Source organism: Lipotes vexillifer, unplaced genomic scaffold, assembly GCF_000442215.2.
Source record: "Lipotes vexillifer unplaced genomic scaffold, Lipotes_vexillifer_v1.1 scaffold149, whole genome shotgun sequence".
In the NCBI taxonomy this organism is placed as follows: Eukaryota; Metazoa; Chordata; class Mammalia; order Artiodactyla; family Lipotidae; genus Lipotes; species Lipotes vexillifer.
The window spans coordinates 224,823-242,937 of record NW_006779962.1 but is presented as its reverse complement, the minus strand read 5'-3'; the positions used below and the strand labels follow the sequence as shown (position 1 = coordinate 242,937).

The 18,115-nt window shown below is 60.2% G+C and overlaps 2 protein-coding genes across 2 annotated transcripts in view; one reads left to right on the top strand and one right to left on the bottom strand.

The window, feature by feature from the left end:
• The window catches only part of SARDH (sarcosine dehydrogenase), a 58,070-nt gene extending 53,443 nt beyond the window's left edge, over window positions 1-4,627 (top strand). The window contains exons 19-20 of the mRNA XM_007453080.1: window positions 1,935-2,070; window positions 4,502-4,627. Coding sequence (XP_007453142.1) covers window positions 1,935-2,070; window positions 4,502-4,627 — 262 coding nt within the window. The remainder of the gene's footprint in view (window positions 1-1,934; window positions 2,071-4,501) is intronic.
• A 6,944-nt stretch (window positions 4,628-11,571) lies between these two features.
• Window positions 11,572-18,115, bottom strand: part of DBH (dopamine beta-hydroxylase) — a 21,710-nt gene continuing 15,166 nt past the window's right edge. Inside the window, exons 8-11 of the mRNA XM_007453079.1 lie at window positions 17,565-17,657; window positions 13,302-13,429; window positions 12,672-12,831; window positions 11,572-11,703 (exon numbers count right to left, since the gene is read on the bottom strand). Of these exons, the coding sequence (XP_007453141.1) occupies window positions 11,572-11,703; window positions 12,672-12,831; window positions 13,302-13,429; window positions 17,565-17,657 (513 nt within the window). The remainder of the gene's footprint in view (window positions 11,704-12,671; window positions 12,832-13,301; window positions 13,430-17,564; window positions 17,658-18,115) is intronic.

The following is an 18,115-nucleotide window of genomic DNA, read 5'->3' as shown; positions in this document are numbered from 1 at the left end:
GAAGTAAAGAGGGTAGCGCTCATCAGACGCAGATTTTACTTTATTTTATTTTGGCCACGCCATGTGCTTGCAGTGTCTTAGTTCCCCAACCAGGGATTGAACCCACGCCCTCGGCAGTGAACGCGCAGAGTCCTTACCACTGGACTGCCAGGGAATTCCCTCAAACACAGATTTTAAAAGTGAAAGGCCCTGCCAACCCAAGCCAGCTCTGTGGGAGGCTCCAGACCGAGGGCCTCGAGCTGGCTGCCCTTCACGGTGCTGCCACATCCCACTGTGTCCTCATTAGAGCCTCCCCACAGCCCGGGAGGGGGGGCCGTGGAGGGAAGGGCCAGGCTGGGCCACCAGCCCCACTTACAGATGGAGACCATGGGGGCCAAGGGACAGGGTGGCTCTCGCCCGGGCACGAGGCAGAGGTGGAAGGAGAGCCCTGTGGAGGGGCCTGATCCCTTCTCCCCCACCTCCCCCGGGGCAGCTTTTGAGCGTGTCGCCCTTACATGCTCGGAGCTGAGCCCACATTGTCCCTGGGTCCGGGGTGCTGGCACTGGAAGACATAGATGGTGTGACACGGAGTCTGGGTAGCAACCGTCTCCAGGGCGGCGGGCGTCTCTGGGCTTCGTCGATTTGGAGCTGACAGCCAGCCGTCAAGGGTGCCACCTCTCCCAGATTTGGAACCTTCAAAGCAAGTGTTGAGAGTGCCCAGGGGAGGGGGGCGGAGAGAGAGCAGAGCTGGGGACCGTCACCGTCCTACGGCTTCCCCCTGGGTTCCCATCAGGCCGCCTCTCCACTTGATTCCTTGTCCGTCTCCCGGGGAGCAGTTCAGCTCCGGTTTGGGGTGCAGGTAGAGCAGGGGTCCGCTGAGGCCTTCTGCCGCCTGGCCCTCCAGGAAGCGCCCACAACTTCAGACAGCACCGGCCACAGCCTGGCTCTCCCTGCTCGGGGGTTCCCTGCCGGACTGCAGAATCCACCCAGTGCCATGGCCTGGCCGGTCCCAGGCCTGAGGAGAGACTCAGCCCGGGCGCCGGCTGGGGAGTCACAGAGAACTCCCACTGCTTTTGCTCTGGGGCCCTGGGCGAGGCAGGTGGCCTCTCTGAGGCAGTTCCCTCCCATGGACGTGGCGCCCCAGTAGGACTGGGTGAGACCAAAGGAGACAAGAACATGCTTACAAAGCCTCCTTCCGTCCCACCCTCATCCACTGGACCCGTGGGGCCCAGACCTTTTCCTCCTGGTCTCTGAACTGGGCGGCACCCCGGACCCTGTGCAGGCTCTTTTCCTCAGTGTAGGGTTCACCCAGTTCCAGTTACCGTAACCGGGCCCAGCTGTGCCCCACTCGCCTCCGGGCGTGGTCCTCAGCACCCGCCCCGGGGACCCACGGGGCCACACGGCGCTCGCTGCCTCCCCAGGGCCCAGCACAGTCCTCGCAGGTGCGATGCACGTCTGCCAAGATCTGCACCAGACCATCCGGTGCTGGCGTTGCTGTGACTGTAGTTTAACCTTCTCTTTGTTTTCTATTTTGAATTTTCAAAACTTTTACAGCGAGCGTTGTACCTTATGTGTGATACAGGAAAGCACTTTTAATAGATGATGCTGTAGGAAAAGGAGACCCATCAGAGTAAAACAAGTCGTATGACAGTTTAAAACTGATCAGAAGTCAAACCCTCAAGATGGGCTTCTACCAAATCTGTGGGCCCTGTCCCTAGAGACACGGAAGTCAGATCCTGGTTTTGGTGTTTTCTGTTAATTCATTTATCTGCTCGGAGCCTGTGCCGTGGCATCCCCGGGAGCCAGGCGCTGGGCACGGGGGCTCATAGCAGACCAGCCCCGCGGCGTGGAGCCTGTGGTCTGGCGGGCGCCGCCCCGCCCTCTTCGACCAGGCAAAGCGCAGGAGTTTCCCCTCCGGGGGCTCTGGGGTCCCAGCTGTCTATTGCTTCTTCCAGGAAAGTGCCCATGTTCGGCCTGGAGGCCATCTGGAGAAACGGCCAGGTGGTGGGCCACGTCCGGAGAGCCGACTTTGGGTTCACCATCGACAAGACCCTGGCCTACGGCTACATCCGGGACCCCAGCGGCGGGCCGGTGAGTCCAACTCCCCAGCACTGCCACCGGGAGCCCCAGGTCCTCTTAGGCTCCGCACCAGCACCCCTGCCCCCGCCTCGAGTGTGCTGGGCGTGCGGCGACCAGAGCACAGTGAGGCGACTGACTGATGTGTCCCTGGGCAAAGTCGGAGCTCTTTCCATATTTTCTCTCCGAAAGAATCTGATTTTGGAAGCTTCAAGCTTCTCCTGGTCAGGAAGAGGCTCTGGGCCGGGCTAACGCCCGCTGCTCCCTAGAGCTTGAGACCCCGTGTGCGTGCAGACCGTTGTGTGCACACACATCAGTGTACACACGCGTATACCCGCATGTGCGCACACGTACTGGCACACGTGCACACAGACACACACACATGCAACCACATTTGGGAAACTTGGCAATGAGACAGAAGGGGCAGCTTGTTCTGGGTGGAGAAAATCTAAACATTTTGCCCAAACAATCATTTGTAAACCCAAATAATCCCCCGCAGAGCACGGATGCCTCCATCCATACTGGCAGGGGAGTGAGGGCAGAGCGAGGGCCCTTAGAGGGCCTCCGGGGGTCTGAGCCCTGGGAGGGGTGTGAAGCTCATGCCGGGCTGGCTGGGTGGTGTGATGCAAGTGGTGGGGGGAGCTCATTATCATCGGTGGCACCTTTATGGCTTCAGCTGCTTGCCTCCCTGGAGTCGTGCACCAGCCCTCTGACGGTGGAGAAAGAGACCGCAAGAGGCTCTGACGTCGGGGCAGAGATGCCCATCAAGCTGGGCCTTCCGGCCTCCCCTGCCCCAACAGTCTCTGGGCTGCAGCCCCCCACCTCCCCCGACTGAGGCTCCAGGTTGGGGGGAGGCACTTGGAAGCAGCAGCATGGAGGGGGCAGGAGGAGTGAGTCAGACCAGCCCTGGCAGAGGTGCAGGGGCGGGCCAGGCCTGATGGCAGACCCAAGGGGGAAGGGGCCAGGCTGCGGTGCTGTCTGAGGAGGCTGCATCTGTAGTGGGCTGGGAGGCTCAGGACACAGGCTCGGCCTCAGTAGCTTTGGCGCTCTGCCCTGGACTGGCCTGGCGACCTTGGACAAGGGCGTCTCTCTGAGCCTCGGTTTCCTCATCTGTAAAATGGGGACAGATTATTCCCACCTGCCTCACAGGGCTGTCTACAGATCTCTGCTCTGAGTGGAGCCTTAATAAGCACAGTTGTGACGAAGGGGTTGCCGTGGCTGGTGATGACGTTTTGCGGTGACAAAGGGCTCTCTGACACCCCAGATATGGAGCCCTGGGTCCCAGCTAAAGCTCTGTGTCCATTTGCCCCAGGCAAGGGTAGGGGTGGGTGCAGGCCTAGCCACCTCTTCTTTCAAAGAACAATAATTCTTGCTTTTTCTGCTTGGTCAGGTTGGGTTTCTAATTAATGTGACCGAGGAAGGAACACTTATACCTACCCAGACAGGTGGCCCAGGGTACCCGGGTTTGACCAGTGCAGGGCCAGGGCCGGCTCAGGCTGGCTTGTAAGAGCCGACTGTGTCCACCTCTTCCCAACCCCGCCATCAGGGATGTCCAGTGTGTTTATACCATGGAAATGGGCAAATGCCACAATCAGGCCTCCCCCATCCCCCAACCCCTTCCCCTCCGTTGAGAGCTGGTTGTTAAACATTTACCAGCACAGCAGCGGGATAACCAAGACTCTTTCGTAAAGTAGGAAAACTGCCCTTGAAAGGAAAGGCTCTGGACGTGGGGGCAGAATTGGTGGCCTCCGGGGTGTTTATTAGTAAGGACTCTACGCCCCAGCTCTGGGCAAGCCCGTCCTTCAGACTTCTGAAGGCACCAGTGGTCTCTGCCAACTGCCTCTGGGCCCAGTGGGGGCAGCGTGGAACTTTGAGCCCGGCCAGTGCCCACCACGGCTCAGAAGGCTGGTCTAGAAGCCGCTTCATTCCAACACTGCAGCCACGTAAAAAGCCTCATCTGTTTGGGGTATTTTTTCCGTCCAACCCTGAGCTGCCGAGAGAGGTCATTTAACAACCTGAGCAGAACCCCTCCGTGAGGCCCGGCCCTGGGTGTATTCTCTGCACCAGGAGAACAGGATCCTGCACTGGGCCAGCCCACTCTGCCTCTGCCCGCCACTGCCCTGCGTGTCCAGGCCGTGCTCCGGTTCCCAGGGACCTGCAGTTCCAGGGTGGAGGGGTGCTGCCCCGTGGGAGAAATCTCACTGACTGCCAGACCTCGGCTCTGCTGGACCCCAGGTGCTCAAGTCCAACCCGGGGGCATGGGGACACGGAATCTACCTGCTCAGGGCAGTTCCTCGGCTCAGGGAAGACCCTCAGCACAGCGATGGGTTTGCCCGCAGGAGGGGCGTGAGGCCGAGGCAGCTGGCCCCGTCCCAAGAGGCAGGTAGCGTGAGCCCAGCACCCACTGGGTAACGAGTGGCCAAGGTCCTTTCTCTTCTGCTACTAGGTCTCGCTGGACTTTGTGAAGAGTGGAGAGTACGCCCTGGAGAGGATGGGAGTGACCTACCCGGCCCAGGCTCACCTCAAGTCTCCCTTCGATCCCGACAACAAGAGGATGAAAGGGATCTACTGAGGGGCCGGGGGCGGGGCCTCAGCCGATCCGGAGGCCAGCGGACCCTGGCCAGAACTTGGGCTCCCCCTGCCCTCAGTCGAGGCCTGCGAACCATCACCCCCAAACAGATGCAAACTGAGAGGGTGGAAAGAGGACCCAGAAGGCCCGTGCTATGGTCACTGACCAAAGGGTGGTCTCGAGTCCACCCACACCCTAAAAAAGCCACCCATAACCCCTTAGGCTCAGGGACCAGGCCTGTAGCCCTTGAGAGCTTCTGAGAAGGTGCTTAGGAAACATTCGATAAGGCCCGTGTCAAAGCAGGGAGGCAGGGAGCTTTACCCTGGGTTCCTATCCTTGACCGGCAGGCTGCCCAGAGCAGCCTCGGAGAGTTGTAAGGTGTGTCTGGAACTGGGGACAGTGTGGGGATTGATTAGTACTGTCTGCCTCAGGCGCAGTAGGGAAGGCAGAGAGCGTGCGTGCCAGACTGGCACGGTCCCTGAGGTCAAGGTTAGCAGAATGGTCTGGTTCCCAGATCCCAGGAAGGGTGGGGGGTGGATCCAGAAAGCAAGCTCTTCCTGCCTTGACCTCTCAGTTCTTCACACGGGAAAGCCTCCTGAGAGTTCCAAGCCCTGAAAGTGGTGCCAGAAGCAGGGGTGGGAGGGGTCTCAGATCAGCACCCTCCCTCCCCTGTGCAGAAGCTCCCTCTCCTGGCTTGGCTTCCCCAAGAGCCCCTTGCTCTCTAGGTCTGGAGAGGAAGGCATGCTGCTGGGTGAGAACCTGGCAGAATCCTCCTGCCTGGGTGGGTGGGTGCCTCCTGTCCTTACTCTTTGATTAGGACTGAGCTCTGGTCCTGGTCTCCCACTCTTCCGGTCCCCTGGGGATGGGCCTCGCACAGGCCCTTGAAAGGGGGTGAGTCCCCTGCTCCCTTCGTGGGGCTTCCAGAACTGTCCTCCGTGCATCAGGAGGAGCCCTGCCTCCCTGCCGGGATGGGGGCCAGCCCAGGGCCCAGGCAGCTGCCACAAAGCTGCACCACGCGGCTGTGCCCCAGTGAGCCCGGCCCCGTGGGGAGCAGGCGTGGCAAATGCTCAGGGGACAGGAAAGACAAGGCTCCCGCAGACACTGGCGGGAAGCCACGCGGTGACTGAGGTGCAGGCAGTCCCCGGAGGGCCCAGGCTGCTTTCAGAGGCGCACACACCACTCAGCCCCACTGCAGACGGGGCCGGAACAGGTCAGGCTAATAAAGCCAAGGCCATGGGAAGACGTTTGGGTTTCGGGTGACCTTTGTAGAGAGAATCTGGCCCCCTCGCCAGACCGCAAGCTGGGGGACGGGGACCTCTGTCTTTCCCAAGCCTCAGGCAAAGGGATGCCTGCAGCGCTCCCCCGCCCCCGCCGCTCACAGACGGGCCTGGGGAGCCCCGAGTGGACCCCGTAGGGCCAGCAGAGGAGGGGAGGGTAGCTGGCTTCCCAGATGGCCTGGGCTGCTTCCCCGGGCCCTGTGGTTTGGCCATGGACCTCTGGATGGGGCCTGTGCACGTGTTCATTCCATAGCTGTCCTTGGGGGGAGGCCTTGGACGAGGGAGGTCAGGCCCAGGTTCCAGCCCGACTCCTTCCCCAGGGGTTGAACCCAGAAACACAAACGTTCACTCTCGCCCTCCCTGTTTGTGTTTGTTCCTCTGCTGGGGAGAAATAGCTCTGGCCCCTCTGGAAAGGGCACGGGGCCACCGACACGAGAGAGGCTGTCATGGGCTGCCCCCCAGCTCACCTGCTCGATCCCGCAGCTCGGGAAGGTCTAGGCCACGGCCTGGCCCTCAGCAGGCTGCCCGGTCGCTTAGGGCTAGAACACATCACCCTCCCCTCGGAGCCAGTGACCTCAGCCTGTCCTTCCTAATCCCATTCCGGACACACCCTGTTGCATCTATTTTGGAAGGCTTTTCTGGACAGAATGAGCACTGTGGCCCTCACCGTGGCTCTGAGTACTGAGCTTGGCTGGATATCAAGACACAGGAGAAGGATGCCCCGCCCCCTACACCCCCGTGCCCTCAGACTCAACCTGCGTGCGGCTCCAGCCGTTCCGGGAGCTCTGAGCCTCCTGCAGGGGCCCAGGATGGTGAAGGCCCCGACTCTCTCACTAGCTCCTGTCTGTCAGCCTGGCAGGTTGTTAGGGACGACAGGGGGCCCAGACCCCTGCACCCAGCGAGGGCATTTGCATCAGAGCCGCTGGCACCCTGCTTCTGGTCTTTGCGTGGCTGGTGGGAACGAGGTGCCCCTGTCCTCAGTGAGGGCCAAGGGCCCTGGCAGTGGAATCCGCAGGCCACTCGCAGCCCGCTCAATTCCCAGACGCCTCATATACACAGAGCCGGCATGGGGCCCACCTCCCTCCAGAATAGCTGGTGAGAGGGGCAACAAAAGCATTCGGCAAAGGAGAGGAGCTAGGGACACATTTGCGTGATTGTGGACGACGAGCCCGTCACGTGCTAAGGTCCTGGGGTGAGCCTGACCTGCCACGTGGCCTGGGCCGTGTTTACCCATCCGGGCTTCAGCCACCCCATCTGCAAGGGGGCGGTGGGGGCACAGCCCCTGGGCTCCCTCTCGCCCTGCCTCCGCTCGAGGACACCCTAGTGGAGCTTCTGCCTGCCGGGGACCCTCCCTGCCCGACAGAAGCACCACCTGGCCTGGATGGGCCGAGCACTCAGCTCATCCCCACCCCGTGGAACAAAGCGCTTCCCTCGGGCGGCCAGAACCACCCGCCCAGGTCACTGCTGGAGAGGAAGGTACTGAGCCATCTGGCTCGGGGTCGCACAGAGTGAGCTTGAAGAGGGTCCACCAGGCGGAATCCCTGGGACCCTGGCGAGACCCTCACTCCTCCCAGGGTCCTCGCCCCACTACACGAGCGGGAGACAGTGGGGCGTCCAGTGGGCCGTGGGGAGGCGTGGACGCCGTGGCCGGGAGGGGCCTCGCCGAGCATGGCCACGGGGCTGGGTGCAGTCGCCAGCGGTGCCAGGCGGCCTTTCAGGCGGCCTGCCGATTTTCCTCCCCTGACATCACTCCAGGGGCTCAGGGGCCCGTGGCAGTGCTGCAAGGCCTCAGAACACCCCCAGCATGAGCTGGTTCTGGTTCTGCCTTTGTTCCCTCTCAGCTTTATTCTTCGGTCTCCCCAGTTTAAAGGCTCATCCCCCAAGGCCCCCGCTGCAAACACGCTAACCCCCGAAACGCTGCACCTAGGGGTCTGTGGGCCAGGCCAGGCCTGGGGGTGACTGCCCCTCGGCCGCCCACACGGGGCTCCGCCTGGGCCGCCCCTCCCCTCTCCCGTGAGGTCTCCAGGCATCTCCTAGCAACTGCCTCCGTGGATCCTAAATAACTGTCTCCTCTCGCCTCCCCCCTCCTGCCCCCCACCCCACCCCTCCTCTCACCTCCAGAGGAGGAAGGGGCAGGATGGAAGCCCAGGGCAAAGCTTTGGTTTCTGACCGGGGAGGGGACAGAGGGCGAGGGTCCCCACACAGAGGCAAAGGCCTCCTGGGCCATGATGTCAGCGCAGGGGGAGGGCTTCCTGGGGTCTAGTCTAGAATCTTCCACTGAAGGGTCCCCGAGTCCTTATTAGGAATCTGCCACAAACACAGAAGTTTCTGGCCTGGGATTCATTGGACACAGTGGGCTGCCTTCCATCCAAGAACCTCTTGAAAATGCAGGGAAATGTGGAGTGTATGCTTGAGGGTGGGTGAGGGTGGGGGGACTAGACAGACGGGAGAAAATAGAGCCGTGCGTGTCCCCGGGAGACCCTGCGTGGTTTTCAGGGCATTTTGGAAGGGTCAGAGGGGGACGAAACGGGGGTTCTTTGCAATAATGAGAAGCTTTGTTTCTTGCTGCAATGGAGCAGAGGACAGTAGGAGCCCCCAGGAGCCCCTGGGCTCTGTTTCTCCATCTGCACCACAGGATGGGTGGCCGGGGCCCGGGGACTGAGAGAGCCTTTGACGGTTGGGGGAATCGAAGCATCTCCATCCTGAGCCCGTCCCCACTGGGCTTTTGGAGGCCTGTCAGTGGTCATAATGGAGGAAGCTGCTGATGCTTTGCACTGGGGCTAAGGGGCTGGACCTTCCGAAGCAGGAGGGACCATCCTTAGCCTGGGAGACTGGGCCTGCCCCAAATGCCTCCGTGGACAATTCTTGCACCCCTGCGGTGGTCCAGCTGCTCTGTCCAGAGCTGGGCCACTGGGCCCGTCAAGAGGGTTGCTGGGATGTGAGGATGCAAAGCTAAGCTGGTGCTGTCTGGGACCCGGCCGTGGTGCAGCACAGCCCGGTGGAACTTTCCACGTTGATGGAAATGCTCTATACCTGGGCTGCACATACGGTAGCCATGGCCACACGTGGCTATCGAGTGTTTGAAATGTGGCCGGTGTGACTGAGAACCCAAATGTTTTATATCATTTTAATTCATTTAAAATTAAGCTTAAACAGCCACATGAGCCTAATGGCCACTGGGCAATATAGCCCTGGAGCCTCCTGGGACTGGCTCAGCCAGGCACACCTGCTCCCATTGGAGCCTGCAGCCTGGGAATGGCCCCCACCACCCATCCCCAGGCCTTCTCAACACTGAGCATGCGTGGGCACACCTCAGCCCGGGACTCTGGGCATGTCACCCGAGCAGCTCTTGCCCCCAGGAGGCTGGGGAACCTTCTCCATGGGCAGACGGGAAGATGGAGGCCCAGAGAAGGAAAGTAAATTGGCCAGGGCCACACAGCAGAGGGAGGGATAGGAACCCAGGCTGCTGGACCCTCACCGCCCTCTTTCCACCGCCCCAATCCTTCAGAAGATGGGCGATCCTGGACAGCGCTCAGAGGGACCTGGCCAAGGTAGTGCCTCGCCCTGACCGGCTATTTTCAGGTAGTAAACATTTGCCCCAGCTGTCATTGCTTAGTCCCCACGAGGCCCCGGGACAGTGCCTGGGTCCTAAGCAAGGAAATGGAGGTTGTGAGCCCAGGCTTTGCGGTCACACAGGTCCGGGGTCACTTCCTGGCCCTGTGCTCACTCTGGGTGACCTAAGCACCTAGCTTTAGATCTGTGAGTTTCCCCATCTGTCCGTGGGAGCAGAAACAGTCCGTCGTGGGTTCGTGGGAGGGTTAGCACAGAACCAGGGTATGTACTCTTATCAGTGACACGGGTGCGATAATCTGGGCGGGATAGGGGGAGAGGCGCAGGCTGCCCACGAGGAAAAGAATGAGCAGCCTGAGAGCGACAGTGAGTGAAGGGGAGAGGGGGTCGGTGTGCGTGGCGGAAGGTTCTGGAACTGGGTGTGATTCCTGATCTCCACTAATCCTCCAGGGGCCCCGGGTGAGGAGGGGCTTCTCTGTGAACCTCAGCTCCCTCCTTGGTGAGGCTGGGGTGCCACAAGTGTGTCCCGTGTGTTTGGGGAACAAAGCAATGGCGGCCAGGAGGGGCTTGGTGGGTGTGAGGCCCGGGGGTCGACCTCGAACCCTCTGCCACAGCTCTGGGCTGACTGGGACACCTGTCTGGGCTGGCAGGTGGGCATGATCAGAGGGAAGGGGTCTTTTTGGGCCAGAGGCGGGGCGAGCTCCAGCTGCCCTCCCAAGGGCTGCGCCCTGAGGGGAGGGGCCTCTCTCCCCGCTGTCGTCCGGGGCTCTAAGGATGACAGAGGGCTGGCCGCCCTGCAGCCTCTGTCAGGCCTGGCGTTTCACAGCCATCACGGCCTGTGACTTACGGCGCAGGAAGCCATGATTTATTTGACGCAGTGCAGGGTGCCTGGGCCCGTTCGTCCCGTCTGTAATGAAGTGGCTGGCAGGACGAGAGGCAGCGCTTAGCGGACGGCTGTTGGGGTGTAAGGCGGGGCTGGTGGGGGGACTCGGAGGCCCATCCATCACCCTCTCTCTCCCCTAAAGGCTGTACAGAATTTTGCTGAACTGGCTGGACAGAGTTGAATCTGTCACTCCTGGCAGAAACCACCCAAGAGCTGAACTTGGCCTTCAACAGAGGCAGCTAAGAAAGAGGGAGGAACGTAAAGACTGACCCAGGAGAAGTGAGGCATGTTCTGCTCCGCCCGGGACAGGGTGCCTGGCCAGCCAGCACCACCCTGTATTAGCCGTCGCTGGGTGCCGCCCTGTGCATGAGTTTTATTGTCTCAGTAACCCGCACGGCACTGGCCCCGTTTTACAGATGAGGAGACCAAGGGTCAGGGAGGTGGGGCTGGACTTCTAACACAGGTCTGATTCCAGGGCCCGCTTGCTCCATCAGCTGCCGGTCCCACCTCAGAGAGAAGCGACCCGGGCTATTAATTCCGTTTCCCAAGGAGCCGACGCCCAGATCCTTGTCTGAATCTTTGCTGTCTCATCTTTTGGTGGTGGTGAGAGGTGCTGTTAGGGTTTCCCTTTAGGTGGGCGAAAATATCTATTTACCCTGCAATGGAGCAGTTTCCCCAGGCAAGTCTCTAACTAGCTAAATGGCTTGTCCTGTCTCTGTCGGCTGGGAAGACGCCCACTGCGACACGTGAGCCAGTCTGCAGGGACCCGTTCTAGCAGCATTCTCACCCGTCACATGCCCACACAGATCGCCATCAGCCGGGGCCGGGGACGCGGGGCCAGCTCGAGTGATGCGGCCAGGCGTGGCTCGTGTCCCAAGAGGCTGGCCCCTCCCAGCGAGATGGCAGGGCTTTCGGGGCACTGGACTCTAGACCTCCGAGGGAGGTTACCCTTACGCTGCGTCAAAAGGGTGCGCGAGGGCCTCGGTCCACCCAGTCCTCGGTGGGTCAACAGGGAGCTGTCACGGGACCCTCTCAGCCATGCAGGGGCTCCCCCAGGGGAGAATGCTGGAATGGACCCTAGTCTCAGGCAGTGCCTCATCCTGGGCACACAGAGCTGCTCCATGGGGGTCTTCGTAGAGTAGGGGGGTGCGCAGAGCTGGCGTGAGCCCACAGGGACGGCGTGGAGGCGGGGGGGGGAGCGAGGAGACCACACCTGCTCAACCTTTGCCCCTGCCGATGCTGACCATGGTGGGGCCAGCGGGGCTCTGACCCTGGCTGGCTGAGCAGTGGCGGGTGGGCTCTTCCAGCTTGGAGACGATCTCGGGAAGGGGCTGCAGATTCCACTCACCCTGCAAGGAAGGGACCAGGAGGTAAACTGAGGCTGGAGGGATGAAACGGAGGCCACCTCCCCAGGCACTTTTCCCAATGACCTGTTTCCCTTAAACTCACCTTGTCCCAAACCAACCCTCCATTGCTACTTGGGGGTCCTCACCTGGAAGTCATCCTAGGCCCCTATCTGCCTCCTTGGACGCCCCTCACTTCATTCAGGGAAGCAACCAGAAGCCCTGGGCACAGGCTGATTTTTTAGCAAATCCCCACCCCCCGCCCCATGACTAGTCTGCATCAAAGGGCACATTTTAACCGCATCAGACGTCTGCCCTAAACGACTCTCTGACGCGCCATTGTGAGGCCCGCCCTTGGTGCTGGGAATGTTTGATTTAGCAACTAATCCAGCTCCCAAATGCCTCCAGAAAACCTGCCTTCCAGATTTGCAGGCTGCAGAGCCTTCCACGCCTAACTCAGCACCAGCCCTGGCCTCAGACAGGCGGCTGGCCTGGGGAATAAATGAGATGCCTTTGAATCCCAGTGGGTCTCAGATAAGGAGAGAAACCAGCCTGCAGTTTCAGACTGTTTGGTTTCTCACCTGCCCCTCCCTAAGCACTTTATTTTTAGGCTCCGGGGGAGTTTGCTGGCGGCCTGTTCATACCACCAAGATTAGTCCCGTGATGTGACGGCATCAGAGAGCGGTAGCGCCCTTCTGGGGTGGCTGTCAGTTTCTCCCTCTGCAGACCGTCAGCTGTCTGTCTGGGCCCGTCTGTCACCACCAGATTACTCAACTGCTTTGTGTGAGTGCGTCTTGCCAGCTCCTTGGGGTGGAGCCCTGTCACCCACGCCGGGGTCCTCTGAGGGGCCTGGGGCACAAAGGGGTGGGCAGCCGCAGAACTTGCCACCGGGGGTTGGGAAGGGGCGACAGGGTTTCCAAGGGCGGCGGCTGGAGTGCCCCTGACACACACACACACACACAGGGCAGCCATACCTGGAAGCGGACAGCCGAGGACTTGTTGCAGTGCATGGAGATGGGGGCAAAGTTGTACAGAGCCTTGAGCACTTGGCGGTTGAAGGCGTTCCAGGGCACAGAGGCAAACTGCTCAGGGACAGAGGCTTGAGGGCAGGTGCAGACTTCCTCGCTGTTGAACCTTGTTGGGGGAAGAAACAGCCCAGAGTAGGGTATGGCAGAGGGGAGGGGAGCCCAGCAGGGCAAGTGACGCCTCCCTGTAGATGGGTGGGGTCCCCAGAGTAGCCCTCAGGCCACCAGCCTCCTAACATACTGCCTTGGCCCTGACTCCCTGCTGGCGATGGCTAATAGGTTCATCTCTTCTGCCAGCTTGGATCAGTTGGGAATGGCTGTTCCAGGGCTGGGTGGAGGGGGCTTCTCAGGCCAAGTCCAGACTCACTAGGAAACAAGTGCAGGGATTGATTAGTGATGCCTGCCACAGACACCTCAAGGAGGAGTGGAGATATGGTTGCCACATTTGTGCTCCCCCTGCTCCTGGATTCCTCACTTTCGCCCAGCTGCCTAACAGGGCCTGGGGGGTTCTGGGTTGGGGTTCCCCTGCCATGCCCAGGGATGGAAGGCACAGCAAATGTGCTCCCCTGGAGCCATCACCTGTTCACAAGGTGGAAATACTTCTGCAGGAAGCCAGGGTCCACAGCACTCTTGCAGAGCTCCAGCTGCGTCAGGGGGTAGTAGTGCACATAGTTGACGCACATCTCTTCCAGGATCCCAAAGCCCCCCTGTGGGACAGAGATGACGCCCGTCAGCACAGGCACTTTACTCCTGGACGCTGCCGCTCAACATCTCATATATTCACCGCATTCATGCATTCATTAGTTCCCTCATCACGTGGTGCCAGACCATGTTCTGAGCGAGCAAAGTCCCTGCCCTGTTGGAATTCCCAGCCTTTGCAGGAGAGACCAATAGCAAACAAGTCAGCCAGTACGTTCGTCTCGGGTGGTGGTAAGAGTTGTTAGGAATCAAACTACAGAGAGGGGTATTAGTGTACCCATTTTATGGATGCAGAAACTGAGTCCCAGGGAGGTTAAAGGGCAAGGCCTGAGTGGATGCAGGCTCCCAACCTTGGCTGGGGACCTGTCCCCTCAGTCTGTGGTGTGAGCCTGGGGACTGGGGACAGCAGGGGAGGCCTCCCCTCACAGAAGACCCCGCATGGCTACCCGTCATTTCCAGAACTCAGCTCTGGGAGGAGCAGGGGCTCCAGAAGAGGAGCCGGTGACTAGAAGCTGTCACAAGCCACCCAGGGAAACCTGTGGCTTTGTCATCCTGGGAGGGAGCAGAGTGCCACCAGCTTTAAGCCCCTGGCCAGGTCCCTGCTCTCAGAGCCGCTGAACAGGGAGCCCTGACCCAGGAAGAGGAGGAACCTGGCAGCAGAGGGGCCAGGCTGGAGGGAGCAGAGGTCCGCCTGGCAGCGGCTCAGACCCCAGCAGGTCAGGGACAGGTTTGGGTGCATGGCCCCGGCCCACCTTTGCCTTGCCCAGGCTCCCGGCTCTTTGTGAACAATGGAGTGGGCCTGGGGGGGTTTATTTGGCTGGTGGGAAAGTTTGAGGGGAGAAAGGCATCTGCTCCTTTATGGCAGAACAAAAGCGCTGTGAAAAGCCCAGCTGAGGGCTCACGTCAGGCAGTGGACAGGGAGCCTGGGCAGCTCTGCTCAAGGATGACTGTTTAAAAAGGAAATTCCCCAGGAGCAGCTGCCCGGCTCCTGAGCGGCACCTCGGGGGAGGGTTTTCACCTGTTTTGTTCCCTGGTTCTGACCCCCCATTTCCCAAGGCCTTCGGGATTCGTCACCCGTCCTGTCCTGGCCTAAGATCACGGAGATAACCTCCCTCCTGGAATTCCACAGACTCCTGTACCTCCTACTACTGCTTGTCTCAGACATCAAAGGAGAGAGCCCCGACCCTCTGCAGGCTCTGCTCAGGAAGCCCTCCCTTTGTCTCCACCCTGGGATGGAAATCACGTTTCAGGCCCCGGGGCTGTCAGAGTGTGCGAACGCCCTGCTGCCCTCCTCCGTCATCCCGCCTGGTGACGGGGCCACCTCCCCGAGGAGGGTGCCGGGCGGTGGCCTGAAGCCCTCAGGAACACTCACGTGGCCAGAACATCCCCGGACGTGACACCATTTCTCCCGGATGAGGTCAGGTGGGGCAGGGAGCATGGCCCTCGCAGAAGCAACACGGAGCAGGGCTTGGCCTGGGGGGCTCCCCTTCACTGTTCACCGGCTGGATGCCAAGCAGGTGCCTGACATCTCCCACCCTCAGCCCCAGTGGCCTCGCCCACAGAGTAGGAGATGCTGCGGTCCTGCCTGGGGCGTTGTTCAGCTCATAGACTCCCTACCGAGAGGCAGCACGTGCAGTGTTGGCGCCTGGACCAGCCCTGCTCCCTGCCAGCTGGGTGCCCCCAGTTGCTCCATCTCACTGTTTCCTGGGGCAGCTGCCTCAGAGGGTCCTGGCCAAGCTTCAAGCATTCCTACGCACAGACAGGCTGAGTCATTATAGCAAGTCCTCCGCGTGGAGAAGGGTTAGGGGTAGGAGGAGCTCCACGTTAGCGGCTGTTGTTATGTGCTGAGCCCCCCCCTTGCAGTCTCATAAAGAAGGTGCTGGCGGGCTTCCCTGGTGGCGCAGTGGTTGAGAGTCCGCCTGCCGATGCAGGGGACGCGGGTTCGTGCCCCGGTCCGGGAGGATCCCACATGCCGCGGAGCGGCTGGGCCCGTGAGCCATGGCCGCTGAGCCTGCGCGTCCGGAGCCTGTGCTCCGCAACGGGAGAGGCCACAACAGTGAGAGGCCCGCGTACCGCCAAAACAAACAAACAAAAAAGAAGGTGCTTGGGTTTAGGGCGGGGATGCGTGCCTGCAAAGGTCTCCTGCCCCCCCGCAAGTTAGTGACCATAGACCCAGAGCAGTTGTCACCTTAAATCTTGACGGAGGGAGGGGTCACGAGGCAGGAAATTTGCAGGCACACAGCCCGGGGCTAAATGCCTGTTCAGCCCTAGTTGTCAGGTGTGTGACTTTCAGCAAGTGTCTTCCCTCTCTGAGCCTCAGTTTCTCACCCATGAAAACAGAGACAAGGATTCCTACCTTGGAGACTGGTGTGAACCCTAAATAAGAGGTGGAAACACCCCAGTGTCCATCCACGCGTGGATGGCAAACAACTGTGGTCCATCCACACGATGGAGTCTTATTCAGCCAGAAAGAGAAGAGAGGCACCAACTCACACTACAGCTTGGATGAACCTTGAAAACACGATGCTGAGTGAAAACAGCCCGTCACAAAAGGGCACAGATTATATCATTCCGTTGATCTGAAAGTCCAGAATTGGTAAATCCATAGAGACAGAAAGTAGATCAGTTATTGCTTGGGGCTGAGGGTATGGGGCTGAAGGATTTGGGGTTTCTTTTGGGGGCAGGAAATGTTCTAAAATTGACTGCGGTGACGGTTGCATGTAGCGAATATTCTAAATGTCATTGAATTGCACACTTGAAGTGGGTGAATTGTACAGTATTTGAATTATATCTCAAAAAAGCTGTTTTAAAGGAAACTAAATGGGACAGAGAGTAGACGTTCAATGAACGTCAGCTGAATGAAAAGACAGCAGTACTGGGTGCAGACCAGAGTTCCTGGGTAGGGGAGGGGACAGAGCAGGCTGGGATGCAACGCCGGGTCTGGTCCACTCGGAACCTCGTGATTCCCGGGATGATTCCTGGGACCTACGCTGACTATCGAGACAGTCAGAGACTCTGTCAGCAAGTGGTCAGCGCACTCGGGCGGTCTTGGTCTGTGCCATGATTGTTAACAGGGTCGCCCTTTGTTCTCAGAGGTGCCCCAGCTGTTCGATTCGTCACGTGACCACCTATCCGTTGGCGCTGCCTGCACACCTAGCCTGAGGACAGTCTCCCGCTGGACAGATCCTCCTCCTGGGCTGCCCAGAGCCCAGCCCAGATGAACCCGTGTCCCATCCCTCCGGAGCAGAGTCAACTGTACATTTACACGGGATCGTCTTAGCATGAAGCCCAAAAGGGGACAGCGTAACAATGAACGTTTCTGTAGCCCCTTTATTTTTGCTGATTAACAGTTTGTTAGAAAAGCAGCTGCAGATTTGTTACCAAAGGTGTGAGAATGACCTTTGTCCTCTGCCTGCCTGCCCGCCTCCCCTCTGCCTGGCCCTCCGCGCCTCTCCCCCTCCTTGGTCTCTGTCTGACAAGCGCCTCGCTCGGCCCTGCTCCCAACACTTCCACCGTGTCTTATCCCAACTCTGCTTGTCGCTGGTGGCAGGCCTGTCTCCTTGGGGGCAGGGGGCAACCTCACACCTGTGGCCGCTCCCCAGCACCAGCTCTAGTGTGGATATTTACTGCCGTGGAGCTCTACCTAGGGCAGCCATCAAAATAACCCAGAGGGCTTCCCTGGTGGCGCAGTGGTTGAGAGTCCGCCTGCCGATGCAGGGGACACGGGTTCGTGCCCCGGTCCGGGAAGATCCCACATGCCGCGGAGCAGCTGGGCCTGTGAGCCATGGCCGCTGAGCCTGCGCGTCCGGAGCCTGTGCTCCGCAACGGGAGAGGCCACAACAGTGAGAGGCCCGCGTACCACAAAAAATAAATAAATAAATAAATAAATAACCCAGAGAGCTTGTTAAACCATGGGTCGCTGGTGTCACCACCCAAATTCCAGCTCCAGCTCGATATGTCTGGGGAGGAACCGATGAGTTTACCATCGGGTTTTTTTTTAACCAAGGTCCCAGTGGATGCCACACCCTGAGAGCCACTGGTTGATTGAATGAATGAAGGAAGGGCAGCCCTGCCCTCTGGTCTAGAGGAGATAAGACTTGTCCACGTGCTCTGCAGCAGATGGCCAGAAGCCAGGTGACTTACCACGGTGGCCAGCTTCCTGTCTCCCGTGTTGTATGTGCAGGAAGTGATGAGCACGTCTCCCTGAGAACCAAGCCGACAAAGGCCCATCAGCACCTGCCCGCGTCGGGTACCAAGTGCACCGGGCCCATCCCACCTGGTGCCTGACTGCGGTAGTCAATCCACTACTGAGGAACTCAGCAGTGGGCCCAGGGTCCCCACACATGAGGGTCCCTCTCTGAGTGTCCCCAGGGGGTGATTACTTGTCGGCCTCCGTGGCCCCTTCCTACATGGGCCAGAGCCGGCCGGTGGTTGCCTGGGGCTGGAGGGACCCACAGTGACCCCCATGCCCTCATCTCTCCCTAAAGCTCTCGGGTCTGTGGTCAGCTGATCAGGCGGGAGGATGATTGTCACCCCAAGTGCAGTCTGGTCCCGGCCCCTCTACGGCCCCTCCGTGCAGTCCCGGTGAGTTTCACGGTGGGGCAGCCCCAGCCCCTGTCCTGCATGGACCTGGCTCTGGAAGGCCTTCTACGGCCTCTGCCCTCCCCCATTGCTTCCTGTCCCTCCCCTCTGGG